This window comes from Rhamphochromis sp. 'chilingali' (assembly GCF_963969265.1).
Source record: "Rhamphochromis sp. 'chilingali' genome assembly, chromosome: 5".
NCBI classification, from domain to species: domain Eukaryota; kingdom Metazoa; phylum Chordata; class Actinopteri; order Cichliformes; family Cichlidae; genus Rhamphochromis; species Rhamphochromis sp. 'chilingali'.
In genome coordinates this window covers 15,212,648-15,228,710 of record NC_137932.1, presented here as the reverse complement: position 1 = coordinate 15,228,710, position 16,063 = coordinate 15,212,648, and the positions used below count along the sequence as shown (strand labels likewise).

The 16,063-nt window shown below is 39.9% G+C and overlaps 1 protein-coding gene across 5 annotated transcripts in view; it reads left to right on the top strand.

The window, feature by feature from the left end:
- Positions 1-16,063, top strand: part of gphnb (gephyrin b) — a 112,055-nt gene that overhangs the window by 63,776 nt on the left and 32,216 nt on the right. For all 5 annotated transcript variants that reach the window (XM_080883760.1, XM_080883758.1, XM_080883759.1 and 2 more), the window contains exons 7-8: positions 3,950-4,222; positions 5,491-5,625. In XM_080883760.1, the coding sequence (XP_080739886.1) occupies positions 3,950-4,222; positions 5,491-5,625 (408 nt within the window). The remainder of the gene's footprint in view (positions 1-3,949; positions 4,223-5,490; positions 5,626-16,063) is intronic.

Genomic DNA, 16,063 nt, shown 5'->3' with positions numbered 1-16,063 from the left:
CCATGCCTCTTTCTCTCTCCTGCTCGTGTTTCTGATCTGTTGGTAGGGATTCTGCTCTTTAGTGTTCTTGACAGTTACTCTCCTCCAGGACAAAACAGAGAATAAGAGCAGAAAAAAACCACTCCTAATGTAGCTAAACAAAAGAAAGAAAGAAAAAATTCCCAGCATGTATTAAATGTGCAAAACTGTAAAGGATGAATATATCCAGGCTCTTGACACAATCCTCACTCATTCTTTAGTGGAGTCCATCCTCTGTACATCTCAAACCCACCCAGTCCTTCTCTCTGCATCCTCCAGACATGCTCAGATGTAGGCTTCAAACTCAGCAGCGAGAGACATAAACAGCCTTCATTTTGCTGAGGGGTTTTGGAGGAAAATGCACGCGAGAGATGGGGATGTAGGGTGTAAAGGTTAGCTTGCGGCTACGCAACAGGACAGACTAGCTTTCATCTACTGTTTTCATTTATATTTAGATTTCTTCATACATTCTTATATAGTTCTATATTGTGTATTGTGTATTTTGTTGTACAGTTATTTTATTTTCAACTTTAATTTATATATTTATCTTTATCTTATTCTTCCCAGTTAAATTTACCCTTCATTCTAATTTGTGTTGTACAGTTATTTCATTTTTAACCTTAATTTATATTCTATTCCTTCCTAGTTAAATTTACCCTTTTTAATTTTTCATATTTATTTCCTATCTTATTCATAGCCTTTTCCTTTTTTGTTTTCTTTAGGTCACGAGCAGTTGTCCAAGCATTTCACTACATATCGTACTGTGTATGACTGTGTACGTGACAAATAAATTTGAATTTGTTTTGAGTCCTCCTGCCTGGCTTTTTTGATGTTTATGCACATTGGTGCTGAGAATGCTGTCTCAGTAATGCATGAATTGCAGTTTGGATTTATGAAATTTGAATTCAGTCAAGCTGAGGTTAGCATTGTCAGATTTAATGCGGATTCCGATATGTACACATTAAAACAGACAGTGGAGTGGAAGAGTTGCCCCGAAAGCCCATTCACGGGCAGTGTAAAGTGTGGGGGCGATTAATAATGTATCTTCTCCATGCTTGAAATACACAGGAAGATAAATAATTTCACAGATTAGCTCTTGTCTTGGGAGTGAAGAGAATGGAGCGTTTAGCCGACGAGCCCACAGGCACATTGACACACACATACATGGAGACATTGGAGAAGGAAACTGGGATGGATGCAGAGAGGAAGTACCAGAGCAAAAGCCAATAGACGTGTAGCCAGGGAGAGGAACTGTGATTTCCTCAAATGAAATCTTTGTGCCTCAAACAGGTCGCACCTCTGTGTGTCATATGGTCAGTAGTTTGCACCCTAAAATCTCACAAACTGTATATTACGGAAATGCGTTCCTCACATGTTTAAGGCATGTTTTCTCCAGGAGCCTTCTGTCTGCGGGAATGTCAATGCATCACTTCCTGCACGTCTGTCATAACTATGATAATACGTTGCTCCCACCTTTTACCTAAATAAACTTTTACTCTCAGTACTGAGTGAAAGCCTTGAATCATCACTCAATTATTTATTTACTGTTGGGAAAATGGGGACTACGGGCAGGGAATTATTAAAAGATATGTGAACATACATGGACAAACAAGCAAAAAGTGAGTTTGTATAATTGTAGTGAGTTTGAAAGTCAATATTTGGTTTGACCATATTGAACTCTCTTATGCAAGTGTTCTTCTAATTTCTTTAATTAGTCTTCAGGATTAGTTTTCCAGGCTTCTTGAAGGACATTCAAAGCTTTTTTTTATGGATGTCGGCTACCTTTTGGTTTTTTCTCTGTCAAGATGATCTGACACTGCTTCAATAATGTTGAGGTTTGGGCTCCAGTGAGACCAGTCGATGACTAATAGTGCTCCATTGCATCTTTTTTTTATCCAGGTATGCTTTTACTGCGTTGGCAGTGTGTTTGGGATCATTGTCATGCTGAAAATTAAGATTTTGCAAATCAAATACTTTACAGATATTATTACATGATGGATTAAATTTTCAAATTTAGATTATTTACTGCATAAGACCTGTTGCCCCTAATATTCAGTCAGTTCTTGAGTAATTTGGCATAACTCAGCCTTTTTTCCATGTTTCCCTTCCTTAAGAATGGCTGACAGCTTCCATTGAGGCCATTTGTGATGAAGCTTCAGGGAACAGTAGATGGATCCACTGAAGGGCCAGATGCATCTCTCAGGTCCTGGGTCAGGCACTTCTTGGATATTTTTCGTAGTTCTTAAGACCGTGGCTTTAAGATGCAGATTCCAGTTTCTTCAAATTTTAAAGGACAGAACAGGGCCAATTTTTGACTAAAAGTTATTTGGGAATCACCTTGTTGGTGTCCGACTGTGATATATTCAGTAATAATTGGCTAAATATACAATTTGAAAAAGGTTATTGCTAAGTTGGTTCATTGCTGGGTCTTCTCTTGAGTTAGATGGTTGTTTTATGCTTGTATAAATCATAGGCCAGTGTTAAACGGCTTAAGAAACAAAAAAATGGTCATGGACTGGACTGAAATGAGTGAAAAAGTAACTAATGTTCAGCGAAAAACTGGGAGACCTTCAGCAAGTTTGGAGAACTATTTCTCAAGACCACTTTGTATGTCTGGCACCTTGGAAGCAAAAACTAAAGAAATGTAGGATGGCTTGAGACTTTTAAACAATATTGTAATATTCAGATTACAGAATACATGGCCCAAAATGTAGTTTGTAACGTATTCTGTTAAGTTACTTAATGTGAGTAACATATTCTGAATACTTTGGGTTACTTTACATATTGTCATACTTTTTACAACTACATGAATGTACTATTGCTGTGTGATTTATTACTGTGACTGAAGGCTACTCGCCACCTAGCTAACGTTGTTAGCTGGTGTTAGCTGAGGTTAGTTCATAGACCGCAGACTGCTAGTTGCAAATAATCCTCTGCAGTTCTGAAAGCAATACCAACTAGATCTTTAAATCTTAATATAAAATGAGTAACAGTAGGGTGGACATTAGGTAAGGCTGCGCTTTTTGCAGTGATCTCGTATAGAAAACTATGTCTTTACCAGTATTATGTTTTCTTCTGTCTTCTTTCAGAACTGCACATGATTATTTACAGCTAGCAGGTTGTAATGCACCACATAACCCAGGTACCTACCACAACCAAAACAAGGAGGTTTTAGTAAGCTAACATTAGTTTTTAGAAAAGAACTTACTTCCAGATGTTTCTTTAGGTTGGAGGTGGAGTCTTTTGACGCTGAGAGCAGCTTGGTTGCTGGCAAACAGTTGCATTGAGTTTGCATTGCACGCTCAGATTTCCTGTCAGAGCCTTTATTTGCATATTTGTTTGGGTTTCCGACAATGCGTGGAATTACCAAAATTAGAGAGGGGATATGAAACAGGAAAAGACCGCAGTGTAATACATTTATTTCAACAAGGTAACAGTAACGGAATAAAGTTACTCATATTTTGTATTTTAAATACATATCACCGCTACATGTATTTCGTTACTCCCTAACACTGTTAATATTTAAGTTAATCTTTAACATTTTTATCATGTATTTTCTACATTAAAAGCCTCCAAGCCTAAGAACATCATGTTCACACTGTAATTTTGAGAATATTGGCAGTCCTGTATGACCTGGAAATGTTGCGTTTAACTAGCACTACTTCAATGTTGATTTAAAATTACAGGAAGAGAAAACGTAATCTAATTAGTGGGAAAAAAACAACATGGGTTTGAAAAACTGATACAGAAATGTGTGAAAGAGGTCAACTGTAAATCTGTTCTTTCACCGACAGAAAAGGTCCTTCGGGTTCAGGTCATAACACTCAAATGTGTTCAACCAACCTTCACTTTCTTCATGCTGGCAGCTATTAGATGAGATTGTGCCATGATTTAAACCCTCATTAGGACAACTGTGCTTAATCTGTTCCAGGAATGCTTCCAGTTCATCCTTCCAGCGCTGCCGCACGCCATCGACCTTCTTCGGGACGCAGTGGTGAAGGTAAAGGAGGCAGCAGACGAGCTGGAGGACTTGCCTTCACCACCACCGCCCCTCTCGCCACCTCCAAACAGTTCGCCACGCCGCCAGACAGAGGATAAAGGTGTGCAATGTGAGGAGGAAGATGAGGAAAAGAAGGACAGCGGTGTGGCGTCCACCGAGGACAGCTCCTCCTCCCACATAACCGCCGCATCCATTGCCGCCAAGGTACCAGGACAGAGAAGAGGAGAGGGGAGGCTTGGTTGTTCCATAAAAATGACATTTTTCTCAGATATGATTTCATCCATTTCATCGTCATTACGTGTTCACGTCATTCATAGAAGATAATGTTAAAGTAGTACTTTCAGCACCAGTAAATTGTTGAACATAATAACTGAATATAACAAAGCCTGTGCCAGTGAGATGTAATTATAAAAATTATGTAAATAGCAATTGCAAAGTATATTTTTCTGATCTTTCTTTGAAGTTGAGAGTTCAAATAGAAAACAGTTATGCACAATTGCTGCTCATCCAGGCAGATAAGATAGTGCCATGATATTTATTTTTTGCAGACACTCTATATGAACAATACTGGGCCATATTGCATCATCATTGAATTCACTTGTTTTCAGTCCCCTTGCCACAGGTGTGTAAAATAAAGCATCTAGCTATGTCTTTACAAGCCTTTGAGAAAGAATGGATCTTTCTAAAGATCTCTAAACCTCCTGTGGCATTAACATCAGCATTACAACACCAACTGTCCCTTCCCAGACGCCCTAACGCCCACTCACATCTTGTGTCAGTTGATCTCAATAAGTCACACGATTGGATGAGGCACAGTCTCACAATGGTTTCACCCGAAACCTCTGCTGATAATGACCCACACCCTTTTTCACACCTCGATGAGGTGCATGATCAATACTGGGTCAACAATCCTCTTAGGCGACAACTCATGCTAGCGCTTAAAAATTGGACTCTCCACCATTTAGTCTCAGAAATGAAGAAGCTTCTTGGATGAGACGTACAACGTAAAGAAGCTCCTCAGATAACTTTAACATATCATGGTGTTGTGACTGTCTGCCTTTGTGTTTGTGTGTGTGGGTTTGTGTATACTCTATGCATTCACATGTAACATCAAGTACGTCTCCATACTCCTCCAGTCTGCAGCCTGGACCCTGCTTAATGACTCCATTCTCAGTCTAACATCTCATCTCATTGTCCAGTCATAGATTGATCTTGGTAAGACTCCACCAAACAGCCACAATCAATGTTCTTTTTAAAAGGTCCAATTTTTCTCTAGCATTTTATTAAAAATGTTGAAAGACTTTGTCCTCACGGTCATGTTACATGTATATAGGTTTGTAGGAATTATTCATGCGCAGCTTTTTGAATTTTCAATGTCAGGATGTGTGCTATGGGTTCATGGTATGTGTGTGTATGTGCGTACGTGGTGTTTATATGCATGTGCGTTTGTGTTTGGGTGTATGTGATCTCAGATCCCAGATTCCATTATCTCGCGGGGTGTGCAGGTGTTGCCCAGGGACGCGGCCTCTCTCAGCACCACGCCCTCAGAGTCACCCCGTGCCCAGGCCACCTCCCGCCTCTCTACCGCTTCTTGTCCCACACCCAAAGTAAGTAAGCATACAGTACACCCAGTGGCACGCATCGGCATGTAATTACACTAGCAGGGAATCTAAAATGCTACGTTAACCATCAGCCGTATAAGGTTTGCAGCTCAGTTGTGAAGAGAACACATCTAGAAAAAAACAGACTTAAAGCAAGCGAGCGAACAATACCGGTAATCCTAAGCAAACTTGGAGGAACTTTACCAAAGCTGAGCTTTAGCTCTTGCTGCTCATGGAGTTATCATTCAGATAGAATTTTTGCTAGATAAGCTCAGCAGCTGTTTATAAAGCTGTTATATGAAACAGGATTGCTTTTCATGGAAAATGCAGCTATCTTTACAACCTATAGCTTAATTAACTTATTTAACAGTCACCCAAGCTCTGTTTAAAAGATCAAATGCTTTCTAGCACACGTTAATTCTGAGCCCGGTTCGTATAATCTATAAAAAATGTTTGGTAACCAACATAACTCTGGTTCTCTGAGAACCGAGTGAGGTATCTTACTGTGGGAAGTAAAACGGGGTCTGCTGGATTCTGCTGTGACTAGCTGCTGTCTGGCAACATGTGACTCTGTGGGAATTTGAAAAAGGTTGCATAGCAGCTAAATAAATCTGGTTTGTTCTTCGTTCTACATGTCTGGGTTTAAAATGCATCTTGAGGGTTCTCAAAGGACCACTTAGTGACATCACAGTAGCTGCATCCATCTTTGATATACAGTCCATGATTTTTTTGAACGTTAGTAGCAGCCAGTGAACATAGACAGAAATACACAAGAAGAAGAAAAATTGTGTACAATTTGATTCACAATATGTGCATGTAGAGGGGAAACTCGCTTGGAAAGAACGTTTTCGATGGTTCCTACATTGTTCAAAGCACTTTTCAAGGTTTCTTTGGTTAAGTACTTCCACTTTTTTATATTCAGGTTTTCCGCAAATTGTCTAATTTATTCTTAACGTTTAAGCCAAAATGACATACAGATATTAAAACTGGTATGAACACAGTAGTGACAGCTACTGAGCTTGAATGTCAGCAAGCTGCAGACATTGACTGAACTCTTGAAAAAGCTGGTAAGTAGATCTTGAATGTTTTTGTCAAGGTCAAGAGAAAACTCTAATGCTTTATGGTTGGTTCAGTTCCTAAAGCACCTCTAAATCTGATTGTAAATACTAATTGTAAATGTAATTCAACCCAAGCCCCAAATCAGATTGTGTACTTGGTTCTCACTGGGAGAGAAGTACAAGGACATGCACTTCCAGCAACACATATGCATGCTCACACAAACAAACAAAGGCCGCCCCTAGCCCATTTTTCCCTTCTGCTCAGCCCTACTGTTCGTCTCCCACAGCTCAGTTGTATTTGTCATGCCCTGACTCAAACATTTAATGCTTATAGACTTGTACAGGAATAGGAATACTGGACAAAACCAAGAGTTCATCATATTATTTCTTTTTAATATAGAGAGGAATATGTTTTCTTAAAATCTTTATTTTTTGCATCTTCCACAATTAAAATCTGATTATTAGTAAATGTGATGTTGTGTAAAATGATTATGTTGTGTAAACAGCGCACACACACTTCAATGACCGGTTTCAGTGTCACAGCATCATAAGTCTCTGTGTTTCTCTGTATGTTTTGTGTTTGCTTCTATGTGTTTTATATGTTTATGTGTGAGTGTGTTTATGGAGACAGCAGGTTGTGGTTTTTTATGCTTGGATGCTAACAGTATTATTTAGCAGGTTTCACTGCAGTTTTATGCACTTGCTCTGGGCTTGCTTTAATGGGATACTTGAACATGTCGTCTATATGTATTCCCATTTTTTTTTCCCCTGGCATTGTCTCGTTGTGGCTATTTAACTGAACATTTGCACAATTCTTTGTGAAAAGACTGTTTTAACTGATCTCTCCTGCAGGTTTTTAAAATGCCAAATGGTGTCAAGTCTCTCTTTCTGTCTCTCTATTCTCTCTCTCTCACCTCATCTGTCAGTGTCGCGTCTCCGTGTGTCTCCCGGACAGCAGGCAGGTGCCATGGGAATAGATGAGTGGGGTTGCCATGGGAACAGAGGGATGGGATGTTAGCAAAGGAGGGAGGGCGGGTGCATAGATGGGTCATGCAACTGAGGAAGCAGCCATGAACAGTGCTCTCTCTTTCTGCTGTGCTGTGTTTGGGTGTACATGGAGTGGTGAAAGGTCAGACAGGCAATAAATCATTGCAAGTAATTTCTAACAGGCTTGTTAGATATGTAGATATTTAAAGATATTTGCAAGTATAAATAAGCAGCAAGATGTGAGGCAGTGAGAAGTTAGTCATGACATGGTGTAGTGAGTAAGGATTCTGTTAAATCTATTTGGTGAAAATGAATCTTGAAAATATTCATCCTCCCAAGAGGCCACTGAGCAAGGCACTGTAGGTCTGAGGTTAATAACTTTGAGAAGATGGTATGTGAATATCAGTTCTTTGGTGAAACACACTTCCTTGTCTCTGGGTTTTATTATTTTGTGTGTAAATATGAACACACTAGCGCTAAACTTAGAAATACAGTTTCTGATTCTCCTCTTTCTTTCGCTGACCCTAGAAAAGTTCCTAATGTTTTATCATTGCTTTATCATGATAAAGCATACCATAACTTACAAAATGAGTATTATGCTGTTATGAATAAAACTGAAAAACAATGATTGAAGCCGTAAGTCCATTAGGGAAATTGTTTTTCACTGTATTAAATCAGATGAGAGGGAGGGTAATTTACTTTGCTTTTCAGATATGCTTCAGATACGCTTATCACTTATGCACGGTCTATAGGTGTAATCCACACTTTACTCAGTTTTGTTGCGTTCCTCTCCAGATTTCCTCTTGCTCTGGTCCACAGCTTGTAGTGATCGCAGCCTATCCCGCTGATCACATTTAGAGAGCCAAGGTGTTTTTGACCTCGACTGAGCCACAGAGTGTGGAGCTGTAAATAATTGGACAGTGGGGAGCTTTAATGCTGCTGTTGGCTCCACTAATGCATCGAGGTAGCCCTCACCCCATTCCTTTCCCGCAACACCCAAGCACACGTGTGTCTCCACCTTTCTTTGCGAATGACCCCATTTGAGTTATCGCCAGCTTGTCATGATCACATTCCGGCCATATTACTCAGGGTTTGTGTGTACTGTGCATGCCTGGGAATGTGTGTTTTTGTGAATGGCAGATAACAGGCAGTTAATGGCTTTTCTAGGTACAGCTTTTAGCTTGTTTAGATTCTGACATGAGCTTTTACCCAGCGACAAGCTGCCATATGTTCTTTGAAATTCCCACATTGCAAGCGGCTGCTGACAGTATGTACACACTGTCCCTAGAGCCACAGCCAGAATGGCTCTGTTCACTGATGCATTTCATGTGCCACTGTGGGCTGTGTTAGTTTGTTAGCTAGGTCTTGTTGGCAAGGCTGTGTGGTTGCTTTAAGAAGAAAAGGTATGAAGTAGGTCTTAATCTTGTCACTGCCCGAGCTGCTGCTGCGTTTTCTATACATGCCAATCCGACACCTCAGCTCACAGAGCGAAACAGAAGCAAAAGGGCCACTTATTTTTTGCCAAATAGAAACGTGTATAAATCCACAGAGGTGGTGTGTTAGCACTTTAAGTTCAGGTCACATTTGTCAAGTTATGACACTATGCATGCAGTCTTATTTGTTTTTAAGGGGACAGCAAATGTGTTTGCAATAATGAAGTCACTTTTAAATGTGCACATCAACACCGTGTGTGTGAGTTTGGATCCTGCACGTATGGATTCGCTGCTAAGTATAAAGTCTGTGCGTAAGTGCAGCGTGTGGAACGAACTGATGGTCAGACCTGTGTGTCTGCTGCAGCACGGCAACTTGGAATGCACACAAACACTGCATGTAATAAATTTTGACTCGCATCCTCCAGACAGAAGGTGTCTGTGTTGCTCTCACACTCCCCACACAGCATACAGCCCAGGAGCAACTTTACAAACCATTCATGTAACCAGATTTCTGTCTCTGTCATACGGTTTCTTAGTTGCGCACACACGGAAAGATGCCACATGCACATGCACAAGATGTACGGAGAGTAGTTGTACCCTTCCACTCTTGTGAGCATTTAGTACAGTTACGTAATGGTGAGTTTGGATTAATGAACCATATGGGAGATAGGATGATTCAGAGGATGGCTGACAATGTGTGTGTGTGTGTGTGTGTTTTGCCAGTGTTTTCTGGGGTTGTGTCTCCTGTTCTTATTCTCACTTAAGTGGTTAGTTAGTTAGGCTTTTTATGTTCATTTGTATAAAGTTTGGGAGGTTTTTTTCTTGCTGTTATTTTGGTTTTTGTAAAGACATAGTCTCTTAAAATCCCTGGAGCTGTTGCTGTAACAAGTTGATATGTAAGTAGATTCTCTGTGTTTTATGCAGCAGTCACAGCAGGTTTCATTTCTGCATGAACATTTGGCTGAACTCAAAGTGTCTGAAATCATTTTTGTTTGATTTCTGGGTAGCATCACATTTGCTGCCAATATTGACTGGAAGCAATATCTGAAGCAATATCTAATGTAACCTTGATAATCCAGTATAATACTCCTCTCACTGATTCATCAGTCATCCAATAAAAGCGCTAAAATTCCCCAGTAAGGAAAGTATGAAGTGGTTAATGAGTATTTACTTCGTGGCTGCTCTTACTCCCATTTATTGATTACCTATCGGTAGATTGAGTTGAGTTGAGTTGTTCAAAACTCAGCACCAAAAACGAGGACGTAATATTTCATTTACATTGTGAGGTTGTTTTCTTGTTGGTAAAAGACTTTTATAATCACTGCCGTCTTTTGGCGCTATTGCCAGTAGTTCTTTATGGAATTGAATATTTTAGTATTGAATTAAAGTTTCACCTCCTTTTTAAAATAATACTCCTGCCTTAGAGTGGCTGCTGCCCTTACTGTACATCTACACTCCCCTTTCCATCAGACCTTTCGCCTTGATTGCCACGCATTTTCCAGAGCCAATATTATTTACCGTCAATATATTGTATACTGTTCCAAACATCCCATCAGCTTGTCAGATTTGAGCATTTATTTTTGATTAAAATATTCAATGCTCTCACTTTCAGATGGTGCCTTTGCACAGGTGCTGGCTGAGCACCTAGAGGACACTGCCTCATTCCACCCTGGTCCTATAGCATTTTTTTTTTATTAGTGGTTTGATGTATGGCTTTGGAGCCAAAGCCAGGGCTTATGGAAATCACGTCCTCCTCTGCAATGTAGGACATGAGTCACTTTGCATCCCAAACCACTTCGGTAACCTTCACCGTGGATATTTGACATTCAGCTGACTGCTGCAGACCAACAGGGAATATTAATGTACACACGAATGCAATCAATTTAATTACAGTAAATTTAATTACCAGTTAACTGTTAGTTTGCCAATTGATCGTGGAAAATGGGAAAGCATCTTCATCGAAGATTCAGAGAGGCAAATTTATGAAAGAAATAATGGGTCATTCAAACCAACACGAGCCTTCTGCTCAACCTTCTCCAATTTGCATAAAAGCTTTATGGTGCAAAGTTTATACATATAAAATTATTGGTGTGAAATTTCAGCTTCATATATTAAATAATTTTCATGATCACAAAAACAAAAGAAATTACATTTTCATTCAACTTTCTTGTTGTATTGAGCAAATATGACAAGTTTTACAACAAAAATAAAATTCTCAGAGTGTCTGTCAAAATAGAGTATAAGTATGGATTTTCCAGACTCTAACTATAGCTCAGAAAATAATATAGTTAAATATGTGAGTAATATTCATTTTCAAGACCTGGGTCATTCGATTTTTACACCGTTTCCGCTCCATTATCTCTGATTTGTCCATAGCTGTCATTATCGTACCATCTAGAACAGTGTTATATTCAGATTATACCATCTATCAATATTTTTGTTTTTGTGGTACAACACAACTCGTCATATTAGCTTAAAATAGCACGAAATTTAAATGAAAGTGGGTTGGGTTTTTTTTTTTCATTTTTGTGTCCTAAAAATTTCATGTTAAAAAGTATTCGACGTGCTTTATTTTACAGTATGAGATTTTATGAGAAATCCAACTATATATCATTCAGACATTGTCACTAGTTGTCTTTTGCTGTGTTAGTGTGTACTGTAATAGGGAACTTTGCAGGAGTGCTGGATGTTTTTTGGTTTGTTTGTTTTTTCATATTTTAACTAGCCAATATTCAGACTTTTTTATGTATCTAAATCACAGATTCTGATTCATTTTGAAGCTAAGAAAGACCAGTGAAAATTTCAGCCTTTTATATTTAAGAGTTTTTGAGATATGCGTGTTCAAACATTGCAGCAGATTTCAGTGTGGGGAAAAAAAGAAGCCTGAAAGTGGGGTCGACGTGCCATTTTTATATATATATATATATATATATATATATAAGTATATATACTTTTTCTCTTGAAAAGTATTTGATATATGAAACTAAAATGATGGTCGAGCAGAAAATGTTCTAAAAATGAGCTGATTTGGGTTGGAATGAGTCTAATATTTATAAATTCATGTTTGATTAAAATTTTAAAATGACACATTTCTTATTTTTCTGACTTAATCATCAGCTGTTTGTTTGTTGCACTCATCTGAATTTTCCACACCTTTTTCCTTTTAGTGTAACTACTCTGATTTTGTTCTATTTTTGGGTAGCTCGGCTTTCAACAGTCTTGATAATCTGTCCCTTGCAAGAGTTTGACAGATGTCAAAATGCACGTTTTAACGTGATGTATAACATGAGCATGAAAAAAAGAATGCACATGCAGTTTGGCCTGGGCCTAGTCTGTACTCAGATCACAGCATCATCACTTGCAAATATGTAGTGACAGAGGATCACTGACAAACTGAAGTGATCTGTCAGCAGGACATGAATGATTTATGCCCTGGCTGTATGCGAATGCCCCATTATAGTGTCAGCTCAGCTGGCTCTATGCGTGACAGATCAATGATCTGTAAGCTTGTATGGCAGATTTCTCCTTCTGTAACCCTGAACAGGAGATATGACTCTTGACTGTCCAAAGGTAAGAGTTTGTGGTACAGTGTGGGTATGCAGGTGTTTCTCTGTGTGTCATCTACACTCAGTTTGGTACTGTGAAGATGAAGCCAGGTGTGTGTGTGCCTGGTTTTAGACCTTTAGCAGCAATAAGTTGAAGTAATTGTTTTCTGTGTGACTTTATCAGTCTCTCACATAATCTTGGCCCACTCTTCTTTACAACCTTGCTTTAGTTCATTCAGGTTTGTGCGTATTAGCTTATGCACAGCTCTGTTAAAGTCCTCATTTCAGTTGGTTTAGGGTCTGGACTTTGAGTGGGTCGTTGCAAAAACTTTATTCTGTACTTTTTCAGCCATTCTGCTGTTGATGTGCTGGTGCTGCCAATTTCACCCAGGTTTTAGCTGTTGAACAGATGGCCTCATATTGACTGTAGAATACGTTGGTATACAGAGGGGTTCATGCTCGACTCAATAAGTGCAAGGTGCCCAGTTCATCTGGCTGGAAAATGAGCCCAAACCACCATCCGCCGCTAATGTGCTGGATAGTCTCGTGGTTTGTTCAGATGCAATTTTGCAAAACTAAGCTGTGCTGGCATGTTTTTTGTTGTTGTTGTTGTTGTTTTTTTTTTTTTTGGGGGGGGGGGGGTGTTTATTTGCTTGTTTGTTTTTTTGAGAGAAGCATCTTTCTCCCAAAAACCCTTGCAAACAAGCCATAGTTGATCAGTCTTTTTCTAATTATGCCGTCATAGACTTTAACATTTAACAAGCTAACCAAGGCCTGTAGAGTCTGATATGTAGCCTTGGATTGTTTGTTTGGGGTTGTTTTTGCATTTTTCTGAGCATTGCACAGTCTGACATTGACTTCAAGTGCATTTTGTTAGCAGCTTCTGACTTCTGCTTAACACCTTAATAACATATTGAAGCAGTAAAGCAATGCTTAGTACTCTACATGAGTGCAGAGAATCCTACATTATGAAAACATCTGTACCAGGCTGTAAGTGTGCTTCATTTTCTGTGCTGCAAAACTGAGCATTTTTAAAAAATGAGAATCTGTGTGTTTGTTGACGTTACAATGGGAGTCTCCTTCAAGTTGCACTGCAGTTTTTCGCATTTCTGCCTCGGCTTCATTTTTTAGTTCCCAGATATTGCCATTCGGTCATTAGCGCCTTTATCCAGTTCACGCAGTTACAAGATTCATTAAAAGGGTAATGTCAAAGAAAGTAAGAAAGAAAAAGCATAACTGAAAATGGCCTCAGTTCATTTTAATGTATGACAACTTAGAACAGAACGTGATTAAAACTGAAAGTAAAAGTGAAGTAAAAAAGTTAAAAATTCAGTTAAAGCCAGTTAAATGCGTATGGCTGTAGTTTTGTTTCAGATGAGGATAATATGCTGAGCATGCAGTTTGGTGACCTGTGACCTTTAAGTGAAGAGTTAGGATCAATAACGGTGCCACATAGATTAGAGATGGTATTAAAAACTGCCATTCACAAATCCCATATTCAGTGTGGCCTGTGGTGCTGCCCTGCGTGCAGCCTCGACTCTTTTATGGAAGTGGTTAATGCATGTGCAGCACGTCAAACCAGGACAGATTTTCCAATGGAGATGGTAAAGTACAGTACATTGTTATGAAGATCCTAATCAAACTTAATTGATAAAAGCACACATAGTACAGGTAAAATGTATTGATTGCTTTAATGCTCTTTTCTTTTACTCTACTACATTTGACTATTTACTGTTGGAGCGAAGGCGCAGTGTGACGTTCCGGCGCTTCTTTACAGCTCGCATCGTCGTTCTTTTAAGGTTTATTCCCCTGCACAAGTGATAGATAGGATTTTTTATATGCCTTTGTGTTCTGCTGAAAGTTTTATTATGTTTGATTTAACTTGACAGTAGTGACCGCTTGTGTGTCTGCTGGTGTGTGTGTGTGTGTGTGTATGTGTCTTCGGCAAAGCGGCAATAGTGCTAGATATGTGTTATTGTCCTCCTCCATTGCAGTAAGGCTCATAAATGTGACTCCTCGTCTTCTGGCCTGCTGGAGGTGTGGAGGATTTATGATGGAGTGAGTGAGAAAGTAAGAAAGGCGAAAGGAGAGAGAAGGAGAGAAGAAAAGAGTGGGAGGGCGTGAAAGGGATAGATAGCTAATAACTTCGAGAGGACAGGGGACTGGGAGAGAGTAGGAGGTGGCGAAAGGGTGATGGAAGGAAATTAAAATGCACACAGAGTGAACAGTAAGGACAGTTCAGCTATTTTGGCCTGTGTCTTTTTGTCAGTCTTTATTCATCTGTCCATCCCAGAGGTTGAGTCCGGTAGCTCACCTCGTCTTAGCCTCAGCATTCTCCCCTCCCCCGGTTCACTCATCTCAAATCAGTGTGAATGTGACAGAAGGAGGCAGAATAAAGTTGAAAGATGCAAGAAAGAAAGATGATCGTGAAGAGGAGAAAGTCACATCTGTCACTTTCCCTCAACGGAAAGGCTCATGGGAAATACACACTCCCGCACACATAAACACGCACACACACAGACCTCAGTCATGCATGTACAATTTAGGACAGCACACATCACCGTATGTGCAGCTATATGCCCTCCTCCTCACTCTCCTCCTCCTCATTGTCTCTCTGGCTGTTGCATTTCCTCGCCACTCTCTCTGTCTTCTGCATCCTTCCTGCTCCTGCCTTCCCTTCTTATCGCGTTTTCTCTCTCTCACTCTCTTGCTCACCCTTCCTCACTCACCCTCTCACAGTTAGCGAGTGTGTAAAAGTGTGTGTTCGTGTGTGCATGTGCTGGGGAGCTCATTCTGTTTCGACTCCAGGCAGAAGATGGTAAGTAATGTCTTTCCTCCTGCATATCTGAGAGTGTTTACAGGTTTTGAGTGTGGAGGGTTGTGTGTGCGGAGGTCGCTTGTGTCCATGTTTAATAAGTGAAGGATTTTGTATTATTAGCTGAGTGGGCATGGGGGGTGGATATATTGCGTGTGCAGCGTTGTGTTTTGCAAATGTTATTTGTGCATGTGTGCTGCTGTTGATGAGGAAGCTGACGCCTGAAGGAGGTACAGTGTCAGGCCATGGATTAGTTAGGAGGTAGGAGGGTGAGTAATGTAGGATACTGTTGACTAGCTTAAACTAGCGGTGGGCTGCAGAGTGTGGATAAAGAGTAAGGGACTTATGTGCCTCATGTTTTGGTGGTGGTGTTACTGTCGTGTTGGACGGTGGCAGTTACATAAAAAGACAAAGAAAGGATGATGAGTATGAGTAAGCGACACAATATCTCATAGGGCTCTGCACTCCAGCAGTCAGTCAGTCACTTAAGAAGTAGATGACACTCCATCCACATTTCCCTTCCTCCCTCAGCTGCTGCTTTTATCCAAAGCACCTTACAATTTATGCAGAACAGGAATCAGAAAGCCCATGATGCCGATGCCTTTA